This window comes from Python bivittatus, unplaced genomic scaffold (assembly GCF_059951505.1).
Source record: "Python bivittatus isolate LINGU-HERP-01145 unplaced genomic scaffold, Pbiv_v1 ctg000680_np1212, whole genome shotgun sequence".
Lineage (NCBI taxonomy): Eukaryota > Metazoa > Chordata > Lepidosauria > Squamata > Pythonidae > Python > Python bivittatus.
In genome coordinates this window covers 6,882,953-6,899,476 of record NW_028277095.1, presented here as the reverse complement: position 1 = coordinate 6,899,476, position 16,524 = coordinate 6,882,953, and the positions used below count along the sequence as shown (strand labels likewise).

The 16,524-nt window shown below is 42.9% G+C and overlaps 2 protein-coding genes across 4 annotated transcripts in view; one reads left to right on the top strand and one right to left on the bottom strand.

Moving 5' to 3' along the window:
• Positions 1-25: 25 nt before the first annotated feature.
• CIAO1 (cytosolic iron-sulfur assembly component 1) lies at positions 26-11,045 on the top strand. Of its 3 annotated transcripts, none has more exons than XM_007430389.3 (8): positions 26-407; positions 1,781-1,951; positions 2,829-2,977; positions 6,067-6,178; positions 6,798-6,886; positions 7,088-7,289; positions 9,137-9,224; positions 10,363-11,045. In XM_007430389.3, the coding sequence occupies exons 2-8, from the start codon at positions 1,813-1,815 to the stop codon at positions 10,601-10,603; spliced, it is 1,020 nt and encodes a 339-aa protein (XP_007430451.1). In that variant the 5' UTR covers positions 26-407; positions 1,781-1,812; the 3' UTR covers positions 10,604-11,045. The 3 variants fall into 3 exon arrangements, with proteins under 3 accessions (XP_007430451.1, XP_015743954.1, XP_007430452.1); XM_015888468.3 differs by having other exon boundaries at positions 27-407; positions 1,774-1,951; XM_007430390.3 differs by lacking the exon at positions 26-407 and adding an exon at positions 471-774.
• A 3,291-nt stretch (positions 11,046-14,336) lies between these two features.
• Positions 14,337-16,524, bottom strand: part of SNRNP200 (small nuclear ribonucleoprotein U5 subunit 200) — a 46,088-nt gene continuing 43,900 nt past the window's right edge. The window contains exons 44-45 of the mRNA XM_088151864.1: positions 16,191-16,283; positions 14,337-14,831 (exon numbers count right to left, since the gene is read on the bottom strand). Of these exons, the coding sequence (XP_088007990.1) occupies positions 14,688-14,831; positions 16,191-16,283 (237 nt within the window). The 3' untranslated portion in view covers positions 14,337-14,687. The remainder of the gene's footprint in view (positions 14,832-16,190; positions 16,284-16,524) is intronic.

The following is a 16,524-nucleotide window of genomic DNA, read 5'->3' as shown; positions in this document are numbered from 1 at the left end:
CGTGCCGGGCCCCGCCCCCCGCGGTCGCCGGAACCGCCGTGACTGCGCTTGGCTCCTCCCCGTCGAAATGGGCGGCGGAACAACCCGAGCGACGGGAGGGCCTCCGTCCGCGCCCCCTCCCGCATCGCCGCAGAGGGCCGGGAAACACACCCTTGCCTTGGGAGCTGCAGCCTCCTCTCGCGGCGGTCCTGAAGTTGGAACGAGCGCACTGAGGGGAAACAGAAAAGGAAAAGACTACGACTCCCAACAGCCTTAGCGGTGAGGGGCTCGGCTTCCGGTTCCGCCCAGTCGCGGGCTTCCGCGCTGCTCCCTCCAGCCCGCTAAGCAAGGGACGGCGAACAATCCCGCGGCGCCGAACCACGTAGCCCATACTTCCCCGCCAGAGGCCGCATTGGCCTGGATCTCAGGTGAGCACTGAGGCCGCAACTCCCGCGGGACCGAGAAGCGGGGCTATGAGCCGCAGCCCTTTCCTGGTGAGGACGCTAAGAACAGCAGGGATGTATTAAATGCGTGTGCCGCCCGGCGCTCAACGACTCCGGGCGGCTCACAACAGTCAAGCCAAGAAATTACAGACTGACACGCTCGTGTCCTTGGAGAACCGGGTGCGGTCCGTGGCTGAGCGGGGAGCAGAGCCTGGGTCTCCCTGGTTCACAGCCAGCCACAGCCTTGTGGTGGTGGTGGTGGTGATGATGATGATGATGATGATGACGATGCTGCTGCTGCTGCTGCTGCCCCGGCCCTATATCGACTCTGGAAGCCTTGCCCAGAAAAGTGGTGGGTGGCTAAAGCCCAGGATTTTCCTTGCTTTTGAGTTCACGGGGGTCATTATGCAGTCATCTGGTGAAAGTATGCCGAAACACGCTCTCAGTATTCATTTAGTATTGATGATTGATTGATTGATTGATTGATTGATTGATTGATTACATGCTGTCAAGTCGTTTTCGACTCCTAGCAACCACATAGATAGGTTTTTCTCCATGATGGTTTGTCCCTAACCTGGTCTTCCAACAGTGCCCCCGTTGCCACTGCAGCTGAGTCCATCCACCTTGCTGCTGATAATCCTCTTCTCTTTCCTTCTACTATTCCCAGCATCAGAGCCTTCTCCAGAGAGCTGGGTCTTCGCATAATGTGTTCAAAATAGGATAATTTGAGCCTGGTCATTGGTGCTTCAAATGAGAATTCTGGGTTGATTTGTTCGATGATCCATCGGTTTGGTTTTTTGGCTGTCCACAATATTCTCAGGAGTCTTCTCCAACACAAAGGTGTCAATACTCTTCCTATCCCACTTCTTCAAAGTCCAACTTTCGCTTCCATAGAGTGTCACAGGGAATACCATGGCTTGCACGATGCTGATCTTTGTAGATGTAGACATATCATAGCATTTGAACATCTTTTCTAAGGCCTTCGTGGCTGTTTTACCAGGTGGTAGTCTGTAGTGTATTTCTTGACTGCTTGTTCCTTTCCTCTTGATGGTTGATCCTAAAAGGCAGAGGGTATCATTCATTTATTATACTGTTATGCTTATAACGTATAATAGATAAGCTAATTTGGAGATCTGTAGGTTGCTCAGAGACAACCTAATTGGGATGACATATAAGCTTGTAAAATAAAAAAAATATTCCAAATATGCCAAATATGCCCATTGGACTAAAAAAGGTTAGGGACACCTGAATTACAGCATGGAAGCCCTGGTTAAAATCAGGAATGAAAACCATTCTGACTTGTGATTTAAATGAAGCCCTCCCGCTGAAATAAAACCCTTTTATTTGCAAGGTTATAGGTTCTGTTCTGGTGTGACCACGTGGCGTTCCAATGAAGGACTCCTTGACCCTCCTGTCCCGCATCCCGGCACACCCAGATTCCCGCTGCTGGTTTCTAGCCTGGAATCCTACAGGAACGCTCCTGGCTTCTTGTGGTGGGGACCGTAGCATCCGCATCTGGGGGAAAGAAGGTAGGCTCGGGTGGTCGTCTTGGTGATTACACTTCCAGAGAGGGAGAATGTAAAGAGTAGGGCATGTGCAGTGTTCCAGATTTGAAAAGGAAAAAGGGATTTGGAACATGTGAGGGCACTCATGTGGCAGTGTCAACAACTTAAAAAAAGCTCTATTTTTCATGACCTTGCACAGCAGCTTGTTTGATTTAAGGAGTAATGACAGGAGTTATGTGTGTGCCTGCACATGTTCTGAATCTCCTTTTTCTATTTGAATCCAGATCCGGGCAGTGTCCTAATAAACAAACACCTAATCTCTGGGTTTTGGGTTTGGAATTGAAAGTTCTGTTCCCTGGATTCCATGGTGCATCTCTTAAAGAACAAGGAGGAACTTTTGATATCTGATTCAACCACAGATTCTTGCGGTCAGATAAGATATGGGCTATGTGCTTGACCAAGTATTGGACATTAAAGCCAATGTTTCCTCTGGCTGCATTCACATGTGTGAAGCCAAAAAACGTGCTTAATGCATGTACACACATCATTCCCCTCCCATCTCCTCTGTCACATACTGAACTTTAAGCAAGCTTTGTGGCTTACAATGCTGTCTGCATCCCAAACTGAGGATTGCTTTGGTTGGTTTAATGGGTATTTTCCAATCTAAGTGGATTCTTAACCACCATTAATGCCTTGGTCCTCTGTCAGTGCAGCTACAGCTGATCTTTTAGAAAAGTTGAATAAACACACTGGCAGTTAGCAGAGGCATAATACTTCTCCCTACCCTCTTCCCTCAGCTCCATCAAAGGGAAGCTAGATATTTGATTAATATGATTTACCTTGGGATGCCAAGATCAGGCAGGATGTTACAAACCACATTGCCAGCTTTCTCTCTTGCCAGGTGATGCCTGGGTGTGCAAGTCTGTTCTGGGTGAAGGACATCAAAGGACCATCCGCAAGGTGGCCTGGTCCCCCTGTGGGAACTACTTGGCTTCAGCCAGCTTTGATGCAACCACCTGCATTTGGAAGAAGAACCACGAAGATTTCGAGGTACAGGAACACCATCCTTTGCAGCTACTTAAAATCTAACTGAAATTTGCTCAATGGAGAGATAATAATCTGTTTAAATTACAAGATTTTATCATTAACAGGAAAAAATTAAGACATTTAATTTTTAAATGTTTAAAAATTAGGGGGGAATATAGACAAAATATGACTGAATTTGAAAACATTATGACTCATAATAACAAACATTTACTGACCAGAGTTTTTAATATACTAATGTAATACAATTCAGAACTGAACAATTCAAATATTGTATGACTACATGGATGCAAAATTTGAATACAGTTAAAAAGAAATGGAACAGTGAGAATCTCAGTGGAAAAAGAATAATAATTCACCTGAAACATTATACTTAGAGACAACTGCAGTCATGATTGCTTAGATTAGTAGCTCTTTTTCCCCCAAATGCTGGAAATGGAGTGAACAAACTGGAAATCAATTTATCGTAAAATGGAACAAATTTTGAAAGTTGTAATTGCATTTCAACTGAGATATTTTTATTTTTTTTGTAATTATTAAATATTTAAACAAGAAAGATAAAAACTAACAAGAACCAATATTTAAGATAAAAGAAAGAAAGAAAATAAAGAACAAAGCCAAAAATGCAGAAAGAAAAAAAAGAAATTTAAAGAAATGACTTCTGATTTTCTTTTACAACAGTTATAGGTATAAATTTAAATTGAATCCTTACTCTAGAGTTACGACATAACTTTCATTTTTTCTATCATCTAATATTTTTTCTAATAATCAAACTCTTATATCATAATTTCATTTTTTCTGCTTCACACAAAAAGTCCAAAAGGAATTTCCAGTCGACACTGAACTTAATCAGTGTCTTTTCTCTAATCAGAGTGGTCAATTTAGCCATCCCGGCAAACTCCATCATCTTCACGATCCACTCTTCTGTTGTGGGTAATGTCAAATCTTTCCACTGTTGTGCATATAAAAGTCTCGCTGCTGTTATCATATATAAAAACAAAGTTCCTTGAGTTTTTTCCAACTCTTTGTCAATCAGTCTCAAAAGAAACATCTCTGGCTTCAATTGTATATTAATCTTTAAAATCTTCTGTATATTAATCTTTAAAATCACTGTACATAAATATATGTACAGTGGTACCTCTACTTATGAACTTAATCCGTTCCGTGACTCTGATCGCAAGTCGAGTTGGTCGCAAGTCGAAGTAAATTTTCCCATAAGGTTCAATGTAATTACCGTTAATCCGTTCCGGCGTCCGCGGACCACGTGTCAGGGGCGGAAAAATGGCCATGGACAACGTGGAATGGGCGGGAAATGGCCACGGACCATGTGGAACAGGCGGGAAAATGGCTGCGGACCACGTGGCATGGGCGGAAAAATGGCCGCGGACCATGTGGAACGGGCGGAAAATGGCCGCGGACCACGTGGCACAGGCGGAAAAATGGCTGCGGACCATGTGGGACGGGCGGAAAAATGGCTTGTAAGTTGAGGCGAATTCGTAAGTAGAGATAAATTTTTGGGGCCGGAGCTGATCGTATCTCGAAAATTTTGTAAGTAGGGGCGTTCGTAAGTAGAGGTACCACTGTATTTGGATCCAAAGTTTTTTAGCTGTTTTATATGTCCACCAAGCATGATAAAAAGTCCCCTCTTGTTGTTCACATTTCCAACATAGATTCAAGGTACTTTTATACATTTGGACAATTTTTCTGGTGACAAGTACCGACGATACATCATTTTATAAAAATTCTCTTTAAGACTGTAACTCAGTGTAAAAGATGGGATAAATTACAATTGTCATTGTTGGGGAGAATTTCTGTAATTAAGATGAATGTTTTGCCTAGAATGTTATTTTTGTTTCAGACAGTACCTGTTTTGACAACTGATGTACCAATTAAACAGTGGCAGAAGGACATATCTAAATTTATGTGGCAGGGGAAAAAAACACAAGATTTGGGTTTACCTGATTTGAAACTATACTTCTCAGCTTGCTGTTTAGTTTGGGTGAAAGAGTGGGTAATGCTGAGAAATAGCAGATTATTGGAGTTAGAAAGACATGATTTGAGGTTTGGGTGGCATGGTTATTTATGGTATGATAAAGCTAAAGTTAATGTTGACTTTAAAAATCATTTTGTTAGACAGGCCATATTGAGAACATGGAATAGATATAAATCCAGATTGCGTCTGAAAATACCTTTGTGGCTGTCCAAGAAGCATATTATAGAAGAGAAATGATAGCTAAACATAAATGGTTAACTTAAGGTGATATATTAGAATTTTCTCAGGGAGAATTCAAAATGAAATCAAGGGATGATTTGACATTAGAAGAATACGTGTGTCAATGGTTTTCCTATGTACAATTATTAGAAAGATTTAAAGTAGATAAAAGGATTTTTGATTTGATTAAAGTAGATAAAAGGTTTTGAATATTGTAAGACTGAACTTGAAACAGAACTATGTACAAATGATGAACATGTTATTGCTAAAATGTATAAACTTTTACTGAGATTTGAAACATGAGAATAAGTGAATGTATGGGCATGGGCAAAAAACTTTGGTTATAACAACTGAGATTTTTTTTTTAATTTCACCAAACCACCCATTTCTTCAAAATACACTGAACTGGCATTGTATATGATAACAGCTGCAATATATAATAATATATTAATTATATATTAATATATAAAATCTATATGCTTCTTTTTGGAAAAGATCTCTGACCCGCTCTATGGAAGCATGGTTAATTAAACTCTGGGAATATGCTTTGATGTCTAGAATAACTTCATATCTAAAAAGTAAATCTGATGTATAATTCAGTCTTAACCCTAACTATTTCTGGACTATAATTTTATACCTGAAAGTGCCACATCCCAAATTTTAAGATATGTTATCTAAATTTGACAAACATCAAACTTCTAATCCTGTTAAAACAACAAAGAAGGCACTAAATTGATTCTTAAGAGCAGTGGACCATAACAGAAGAACTGTCAAAATGAGCTTGGTTGTCAGAAGACCATCCCGCCGTGGAACATTTTTCTTTGTGTTCTCTGATTGCTGGCCGCCCTTCCCGTAAGAAATGTTCCCTGTCTTTCTCTACCAGTGCGTAGCCACTCTGGAGGGCCATGAGAATGAGGTGAAGTCTGTAGCCTGGGCCCCATCTGGCAGCCTTCTGGCTACCTGCAGCCGAGACAAAAGCGTCTGGGTTTGGGAAGGTGAGAGAACGCTTGCGAAACGTTTGGGGGCAGCCATCCTTTGGCGATGCAGGGCGTGCATGTGGAATTTTCAGAACCTGTCATGATGCTCTCACAGAACGGCTGCCACGATAGGCATGGCTAATCACAACCCCCCTTCCATTTGACCCAAAAGCCGATGAATGAACTTGTGCCCTTATCTCCCCACACTACGTAGCACTGCTGTGGCTTCTGATCTCCCTTTCTGGGTATAGATCCAAACAATGGAGGGACCACTTTCTAAGAATGCCAAAGAGGTTCATATAAATCAGGCAGATAGCTGGGGCTTTTAAAAATCTTTTTAAAATAATAAAGTTAGGGAGGCTGCCAAGAACCAAGGGAAGGTGCCCTAAGGTCCCAGGAATCATATTTCTGTAATAAAGGAAATTGAACTTCTCAATATATTAATATGTTATGCATTAATTATATTAATACATAATTAATATGTTGAGTCTGTCTTCTTTTATTGTAAATCCATAGAGTGCAGAGGATATGTTTCCATTCTTCATTTGGTTCACGTTCTCTCCCAAATAATAATAATAATAATTATTATTATTATTGTTATTCAATTCTCATCAAATCCCCCCCTTCTCTGTTGCAGTGGATGAAGAGGATGAATATGAATGCATGAGTGTCTTGAATTCTCACACGCAGGATGTCAAACATGTTGTCTGGCATCCTAACCAAGAGGTAAGTATGGCTTTCTTCTTTGGGGTGGGGTGGGTGGCTGTCCTCCTGCATTGCCACAGCAGCTAGAAGATGGCTTTTGTAAAACAAACGCTGCAATTCTCTGGAAATGGGAATTTTACATTTGGCCCAGCAGGCCGCAAGTCCTGTTGTTCATCCACTGATGCTGAGTTGGGATTCCCTTTTGGGGTTTTCTCCTACCAGCTGCTGGCATCTGCCAGTTACGATGACACTGTCAAACTGTACCGGGAGGAGGAAGATGACTGGGTGTGCTTCAGCACCTTGGAAGGACACGAGTCCACTGTGTGGAGCTTGGCTTTTGACCAGAGTGGAGAACGGCTGGCTTCCTGCAGTGACGACAAGACCGTGCGCATTTGGCACCAATTTAACCCAGGCAGTGAGCAAGGTTGGTGGTGCAGCATGGTGCCCTGTGTTCTGTCCCAGGGGATATAACTGTTAACGCTTTTCATTGCTGCATCGCTGGACAGAAGTGGCTGATGCTGGTTTTCAAGAGCTCGGTGGAGAAAATGCAGAAATGCAGCCACTTTCCTGTTACGCTGTGAGGGTCTTATTTCTATATCAGCGTTTCTCAACCTCGACCACTTGAAGATGTGTGGATCTCAATTCTGGGAGTTGAAGTCCACACATCTTCGAGCTGCCAAGGATGAGAAACACTGTTCTATGTGGTAGTCAGGCAGTTGCCTTGTCAAGAGGGCGAGCCATGTGGGGTCACTCGGTGTGGCTTGGAGTGCAATTCCCATAAATTCCACCCAGCATGAGATTGTGGCAATTACACTTCCAAAACACCTGAAGGGCATCAAGTTGCCATGCCTTAATGCTTGTCCTTATGTAATTGGATCTATTCATTTATAGATTTACACGCCACCTATTCCAGTAGCTCTGGATAGGTTACAAAAATACATACACTGCATCAAATCTTAAAATAATTTAAAATTAAATGTGAAAACCTTTACAAGTCTTGGGCAAAAAGATCATTTTTAAACCCTCTCCTAAATGTATTCATTTATTTATGCAATTTCTATACAATTCTATAAATTGTAAGAGGAAGTGGCCTGCTCTGATGCCAACAGCAATTTACTCCCAAGTCTGCAGAAAGCAGAACTGGCTTTTGATGTTTCATGTACCTGTGGCAGGACCAGATGCCCATGGAGGATTTAAAAGTGGGGTGGACTGTACAAGAACAGGTCGTCCTAGGCGGTTTGGGCCTAATGGCCAACTTTGGCCAAGAAGTCTTGGAACTGCTCTTCTCCAGAGCAGAGTAAAATATTGAAATGGGAAGGGAGCTAAGGATATGAATAAGAAACATCCTTCCTCATAGAATTGTGGAGCTTGAACAGGAAGTAACTTCTACCTGTATCACCCACCATGTGGATGGATTCCTGCCATGTGCACTATGGGGGGGGGGGGTGCCTTTATAAATGACTTGAAAGCCACAGCTGCTAGAAAATGCAGGGGGAACCTGCTGCTGCATGGTGACCCCTATTTTTAGGTTGCTGAACTGCATCCTAGTAAGGTTCTGGGCCAAATGCAAAGTCCTGGTTAATACCCATAAAGCCCTCTGTGGTGCAGTGCTGGATTACTTAAGGGACACCCCATAACCCCCCCACCCCAAGTATGATTCTGCCTGCACTGTCAGTATACCTAGAGAAGGTCTGCTGAAGGCCCTGCCTTGGCAGGCAATAATAGGGGCGTGGACCAGAAGGCAGGCCATCTCCGTGACTGCCCCACACTTATGTGCAGCGTACCTCTGCATCATTGCGGAAGATGGTAAAATCCTCTCATTGTAGAAAGACCTGTGATACTTAACCACATTAGACAGGCATTGCTGCCATTTGTATTTTTAAGTGATTTTTTTTTAATTGTGGCAATTTGGAGGTGCCTTTTAATAGTGTTGGACACCATTTGGGATCTCTGGATTGGGCGATCAAATCATTGCGGTAAATAAATCAGCGGAATTCAAACAGTATCCATGGCTCCAAGCCTCCGAGTTAAAATCCAGACCATGGAAAGTTTCCAAAGCGCTGAATACTTACTTGCCCAGAATGTAGATTTGCATTATGCTGCATCTACCAAACTGAGGGATGCAGAGGAGGTAGTTTTGCTTTCTGACCCAGCCACTGTTTCTCAGCCCTCAAAGCCTTGATAATTTAAATCGCCCCCCTTCCCAAGAGCCTTTAAGCTCCTGCAGCAGAGCCGAGACAGCAGCCTGAGGAGTTCTCTTGTGTGTTTCAGGCGGGGCCGGTAGTGGCACCGATCCCACTTGGAAATGTGTTTGCACCCTCTCTGGTTTCCACACACGGACTGTCTATGATGTGGCATGGTAAGTGGAGGGAAGGTGGGGGAAGTGCCTCCCACAGTGGTCCCCAGGACAAGCCGAGGTCTGGGTCAAGAACTGGTTCTTGTGAGGACATTTTGCAGGTTGCACTGCTGTAGATGGAGGAGCAGCACAAGTGCTTCTCTACAGAAAAATGTCCATGTATCACGGCTGTTTTCCACTGCGGAACGGTGGGTTTGGGGACTATTCATGGTCCTGATTCCTAAGCGGAGAGCCAATCTGTGCCGCTTTGTGGAGAGGGGAATGCATTTGGATAGATGTTTTAGCTACTATTCTACAGTTGTTTTAAGACACTAATTTGGCCCCTTAACCCTCCCCACCGATGCAAAGAAAAATATAGCTACATCTTGCCGCACTCTAAAAAAAGGACAGGTCCAGAACAACAACAAAACAGAATAATTGCTGATTAAAATTACTTACTTGTAAAGTAAGGTATCCCATTTATAAAATTAATTGAGCCTCCCCCCGCAAATATTAATCATGCATTCTGCCCATCCTCCCAGTAGAAATAGCAAAAAAGAAAGGGTAATGCTGGGCTGAAGGGAAAGTGTAGCTGCCCTGGGAAAGGAAAGCGGGGCGGGGGGGGGGACTTGGGATGGAGAAGGTCACTCCATAACTGAACAGGGAAGGCCGCCATTCAAAGCATCCAGACTTTCCAGCAGCACTGTCTGTACTCAGCCTGCACCCACTGCTCATTCTCTTCTTGGTAGCTTATGTTTATAATCTAAAAAGATTTCACACAATTCTCCCCCCTCCCCCCCATAATTATTTTGAGGAAAAACTCATAGGATCGCTGCTTTGGGCTTCTCTTCCCACCTGGAGAGCCCTTCAGATAGGATACTTTGAGCAGAATTGGAAGGAAATCTTGGGGAAATGACTTAAAATAATCTGTTCCCACAGTTTGTATTGATAAATTGTCATTCAGGGCTGTTTGCATCAACATTCTAGGTCAACACAGGAATATATTTCTGAAGAACAAAGTAATTCATTGGTGATTAGCAGCAGTTTTTGAAGGCTCTGAAACTGTTCTCTCTGTATTAGCAGCTCCTCTTTAAAGTGCCCAGTATATTCTGAACCACCCAGTCCTGTTCCAGAATTGTTTTCTTTCCCAAATTCCCGGTAGGTGCCACCTGACAGGCGCCTTAGCCACCGCTTGCGGAGACGATGCCATCCGGGTGTTTGAGGAAGAGCCTCTCTCGGACCCTCAGCAGCCCACCTTCTCCTTGGCTGCCCACATGGCCCGGGCTCACTCTCAGGATGTGAACTGTGTGGCTTGGAACCCCAAGGAGCCAGGGCTGCTGGCCTCATGCAGTGATGATGGAGAAATGGCCTTCTGGAAGTACCAGCGTCCAGAGGCTTGCTGAACACATTTGTGTCTCCAGTGCGGTCCACCAGCACTAGATCCTCCAGAAAAGGCGACCAAACATCCTACAAGTTGATTGAACTGCGCCGTAGTCATTTCCATCCCTCCAGAAGTACTGCAGTTCCCCAGGTGAGAACTACTATCCAAAAGGAACACACTGGCTTTAACTAAGAGGGAATCTGATGGTTCTTCGGTACGGATCCAAGTTATTGCCAAGGCAGACTGCACTGAAGCTGGATTTCCAAGGTAGGCCTGAAGTGGACCTTGGAAAGCTTTCCTATCCCATTTGCACTGGCTTCAGTAAGCGAAACAACAGGCTTTAAATGCTGGTTTCTACTTAGTAAACCAGACTCCTAAAGATGTCTGGTGGGGGTGTTATAAAGGGAGAGGAGCAGTGACTTTGACATCTCTCAAATGAATAAAATATAACATCTGCTGCTGTTCATCTCTTGACTTCTTTATTAAAGTACAGCTTCCTTAACCTGATGCTCAGGTGGCTGGGGATGATGGGGAAGATTTCTCCATATGTTTGGGAAGCATGATAGAGATGGGTTGGAGAAAGATGAAGGGGAATTTCAAGGAGCAGGACTAATATAGGTATTCAGATAGGGCAAGTTTTTGCCAAGAAACTTCTTCGGGAAGGTTTTTTTTTTCCATTTCATTTACAACAGGCACTGGTTTCTCTCTCCAACCCCTCTCTATGTTTTCCGAAAATGATACGCTTTGGTTGTTATGTGGGGGAAGGAGAGATTCCCAAAAGTTGAACAAAGGGCTAAGAACAAGGGCTTGAGTAAAAAATTAAGTCTGAACTTATTTCCCTAACCCAGTTATTGTTTTTTTGCTCTGAGCAACCTTGTTGAAACTAAAAGGCTTCTTCCCATGCACGTAGGCATTGACCTCCAACACACTCACCCTTTGATTCCCAAGGGCTTGGCCACCAGTATCTTCCTCAGGTCCAGAGTGCGCTTCAAGCAGTGTTTTTCCCCCCAGGTAACCCCTCCCCCTCCAAACTATTCCCACAGGATGACTCTGAGTCCCTGAGGACTGGGTAATTCTTAGAAAATGAAGATAGTGAAAGGCTGAAGGCAACCATTTTGCTCTGAAGCGATCCTAGGCAGCCATCACAAATAGGGAAGGATGGATCTTGTGGGTGATCTGTTGAGAACCTCTATGTTGAGAACATCAGGATTAAAGGACTTGGATTGCTAATTATGAATTTGCAATTAACATGAGTTTTTGTTTGCTGACCATAGCTTTAATAGAACAGTCTTTACTGACCCAAGATTGATTAGTTCTTATTGCAGCCCATAGCAATTGTCTCCAGCTCCATAATATGAAGGGATCTTAATTTCTTTTTCCCACTCTTAAGTCATTTTCACAGCTATACAATATTATTGGAAAGGCAGTTGCATTAATTATTCTAATCTTTACCCAAATATTCTTATCCTACTTGCTCCTATCACTGCCTTCCTCCCTAAGGTTATCCTCTCTATTTGTTTAGCATTACTGTACATGTTTTTGAGCCCAAGAAAACAAAAATATTGTATGTCATCCATATCTTCACTAAGCATGCTGGTTGATACCACCTTTGCTTAAAACTGTACTTAACATCAGCTTTCCAAATGAGTTCTTCTAAGTCATCTTTGTTTTGGGCTAACAAAGCAGTGTATTCTGCGCAGCACAAATCATTCGTATTTTGGCCTTCTGTTTTGATTCCAGGTGTTGTCTCTTCCGATCCGGCTGTGCTATGCAATATAGACACTGAGGCAATACGCATCCTTGACTCACTCTTCCCAGTTCTGAACCAGTTGGCTCTTAAAGCAGCTTGATGTTCACTGTAAAGAATCATAGGACCCGTTTAAACTGTCAAGGCCAACCTCCTCTTGATGCAGAAATCCAGATTAGAGCGTCCCAAAGAAATGGCAGGGTAATGGACTGCAATTTCTAAATCCTTATTGAAGCCCAGTATTGGATAGAATATTTAAGGTGGGGGTGGGGTTAAGGTGGGGGAATATTTAAGGTGGGGGTGACCAAAGCAGAACAGGCCTAAACAATTACGTTAGAGTGATTGATGCAGCCTTAATCACACCAGCCTTCTTTGTGACTTTTATTGCTTCGGCAAATGTATTGTCGAAAGCCTTCGACAATACATTTTATTGCTTTGTTGGCTTACTGTTTTCATGAACTTTTTTGCAAGTACTGTTAAAAATACCAGGTATCCCCAGTTGGATACTTGTGAAATTAGTTTCCTTAGTGAAGAACTCTGTGGTTACCTATTCAGTTTAATCCTGTTACTCTCCGCCCATTTCTCCACCCTAACAAAATCATCTTGAATTTTATTTCTCTTACAGAATAGTAGCTATCCCATCCAATTTTGCATCATTTCCTCCACCAATAAACCCTTATAAATCCATCCAAATAATTCCGTGTTCTTTCTCATCCACTAAAATGTGGCCACACTCACCATTCCAATCATCTGGCTTTTTTTTTCAAGCACTGCTATGACCTTGCATTTGCTGCAAACATATCCCAGCTTCTTTTCAGGCAGAAAGACAAATGTGACAAGTATAGCAAGTCACCGTACAGATTTCTGACTGTTTTAGAGCATCTCATTCCTCCTCCTTGGAACTCTTAACTTAGTGGGAAAATGGATTAGTGACACCGCCTGAAACTCATTTGCCAGTTTCCCCAGACAGGTTGTCTCAGCTTGCTTCCCCAGGGATGAGAAGAATAATCCAGTATTCCGGTAGGCCTGCTAGCTTTTGTATGTTCCACATTTGGCATGATCTGCACAATGGCCTTGCTGTAACAATCCAGCAAAGGTAACTTTACTTGAGTCCTCCTGGTCTCTCCATTATCCATCTGCAGTTCGCTCTCTAACCTTGTGTCCCTGTTGCTTCTGAAACCTGCTTATTCCCCTTGACATCTAGTTCTTCCATCTATGTTTGTTCTTTGCAGCAAAAAACCCCAATTTGCACGATGAATTATTGCAACGGCTCAGTAATTTGCACATTCTCTGGCATCACCCTCCTTTGATGTAGGTATATACACCAATCTGTTCCACTTCCTAAGCCATATAAGCTAGTTCCATATTTGGCGATATAAAACTATTAACACTGGAAGTGCCTCGCCTCCCACACTTTAAATAGTTCAGTGATTATTCGATCTACACTGGTGGTTTATTATCTGACAGCTGATCTGTTTCCTGACATGCTTCACTTCCTAGTAGAACTGGTTCCTTAATAGAGCCTTGTCACTTCACCCGTATGACAAACAGCCTGTATCAAATCCTAACAGCATCTATTCACCGCTCTATTACTAAGGAGCTGTTATAGTCAGCCAGAAGACAGCTATCAACGTTGTAAAGCCGGCCTATTTGCCTTACTGAATTCCGTTAAAACTGACGTAGATGGAAGTGCTGAAAATATACAATCTGTTACAAAATCTGGGACCTGCAAAGAACTGATTTTTGCTAACGCAGCAACAGAGCTAGAGGAACAATTTTGTCGGATTTTGAAGAAGGGGCATCTGCAACTTCTTTATTTAGAGCTTCCTGTTGTGAGGAATGTCTTACTCAGAGGAGGGCAAGTCTATAATTAGTCTCCTGCATTGGAGATACAAAAAATGGATTCTAATTTTATACCAGATAATGAGTGGCAAAGATTACACAAGTCTGATGCATAAGACAAATGGAAATCCATTGTGTAGAGGGTTGGGGATATTTGAGAGAAATCAACAGATAAGGAAGTTTTTATTTTGGAAAAGTAGGAGGATTTCAAAAAAATAAATTCAACTCATTTACTTAAAACATTGTACATAAAGCTACTGCTTGCTTTGCTGAGTTCAAAAAAGAAAAAGCTCAAGAGGCTGGAAGGAACACAAAAAAAGGAAGTCCCCCTATGCCTGTTGGCTGAGGCTTAGACGAGGAGACAGCTAGAAGCTTGCTTTTGGAGGAAATCTGAAGGCCGAGAACATCTACAGCACACGTATGAAACACCTTCCCAAGCAGCTATGATGGTCATCTGCTCCAAGAAAGTCCAGAATGGCTTTATGGGGTCCATCACAGACGACATTAAATGTCTCACTCAGTCGGAGTCGCTGTCACTCTCTGCCTCCTTTACGTCCACACTGAACTTATATTCCTGGTCACAGCCCATGTAGGCATCACTCATGAAGTAGAGGGTGTAGTTGTGAGTCCCAGTGGCTGGGGCCACAAAATCCAGTTTCACCTAAATAGCATAAGAATTGGCTTTTTAGAACAAGTCAGATCACAAGTAGACTGGTGGGGTGAGAGTTTGCCTACAAAAAGCAGGATTGTGGGGCCTGCTCACAATGCAAAACCAGATCAAAGCGATTGGCATCCCTTTGGGAAAAGCACTGAAGGGCACCGGCTAAATCACTAAGTTAAGGGTGAACAGAACAGAGATACCACAAAATCAGGTGCAGTCTGTAGCTCATTTAACTTCATAAGGTTTCGTTCTGACATTTCAGATTTTCACAATCGGAAGTTTTTTAAAATTCAGCAACCACTAAGCACGCAAGCAGGACAAGGGACTCGATAGAATGTGAGACAGGAAAAAATGACACAGGGAACAGAATTCAGCTTCAGAGAATCCTGGTTTCCTACGACAAATGTTCATAACTGCCTTGGGGCCTCCTACTTTCCCCTTTTGTTCTGATATGCCTGCACTCTCGTGATAAGCCTGTGAATGTTAGCTTATCACCGTCTAGCAAGCCGTTTCCACCATCCAGGTGGAAAGGGTCCTGTTAACGGAAATTTAAAGTGTACCACCACATTATCTTCCTTCTTGTTCCTCCACCCTTGAATTTCCTTCCCTGCTTTTCCATTGTTATTCCAAGGCATCGTCACCATTACTGGAACTTTCTCCCACCACTGAAGAGATTTAAGTCTCTCAGACAGCACTCGAGTAAGACTGGCCTTTCCCTGATCCCAAGCATACATTGTTTAAAAATCTTTCTTTACACTCAAGATTTTTATTAAGGGCTTATAAGATAAATACTGTGAATTCTGCCCAACATGGTTCTTAATTGCTCAGCCTCTTGACCACTGAGGTTCATCAGAATGTCCTACCACCATCCCTAGAATCTTGTTAGTTTTGTCCTACTGACTTTAAGCCTACGTATGTACAGGAAGCGTACAAAAACGGCATCAAAATGATGTTATAGAAATATCTTGTACAAATCATATGCGTTATTGAAATAGATTGATTTTAGGAATTGTCTTGAATATTAGATTAAAAACTATTTTTTATTATGTAGACTTTTAGATATTAGAGTAAGAGGCAAATATATTCTACATCTATACCTGTACCAAGGAAAGTCGGAAGCTACTCTTTCTTTTCTATGTTTTTTTCCCTCTTTTTTCCTTTTTCTTGATTTTTCTGTATTTTAGCTCTTTTTGAAAACATCATAAAATTTATATTTTAAAAAACTGCATCAAAATGCTTTAAGGGAAGGAGGATGCAACAAGGTAAAGAGAAAGATGTCCGGGCTTCATGCCTTTAGAGTATCGCTGCCTCCTGCCCTGTCTGCAAGTGCTGCTAATTCCCTTAACAGGCCCAACTTACCTTGGCCTTCTGCTGCAGCGTCAGTCGCTTGATGGAAATGAGGCTGTTGGATTTGGAGTCGCCAATCACCACCCACCAGCCTTCCTCGCGTTTCTGCAGGGAAGAAGTAGCAAAGAGGACAAAGTGGGGCACGCAACAGTTGTATGTCCTCAGCCCCAACATGCCCTCGGTCTCTGTCAGGCCCAGCCCAAGAACAATGGTGGAACAGCCCAGTTAAGTTCCTTTATTTGCTTACGCCCTATAGACAGAATCTTGCCAGGCTAAATCTATACTACTGCAACTAGTGGGTATACCCTGGGAGATCCCAGGGAGTGGCTATCCTGAACGTCTTATG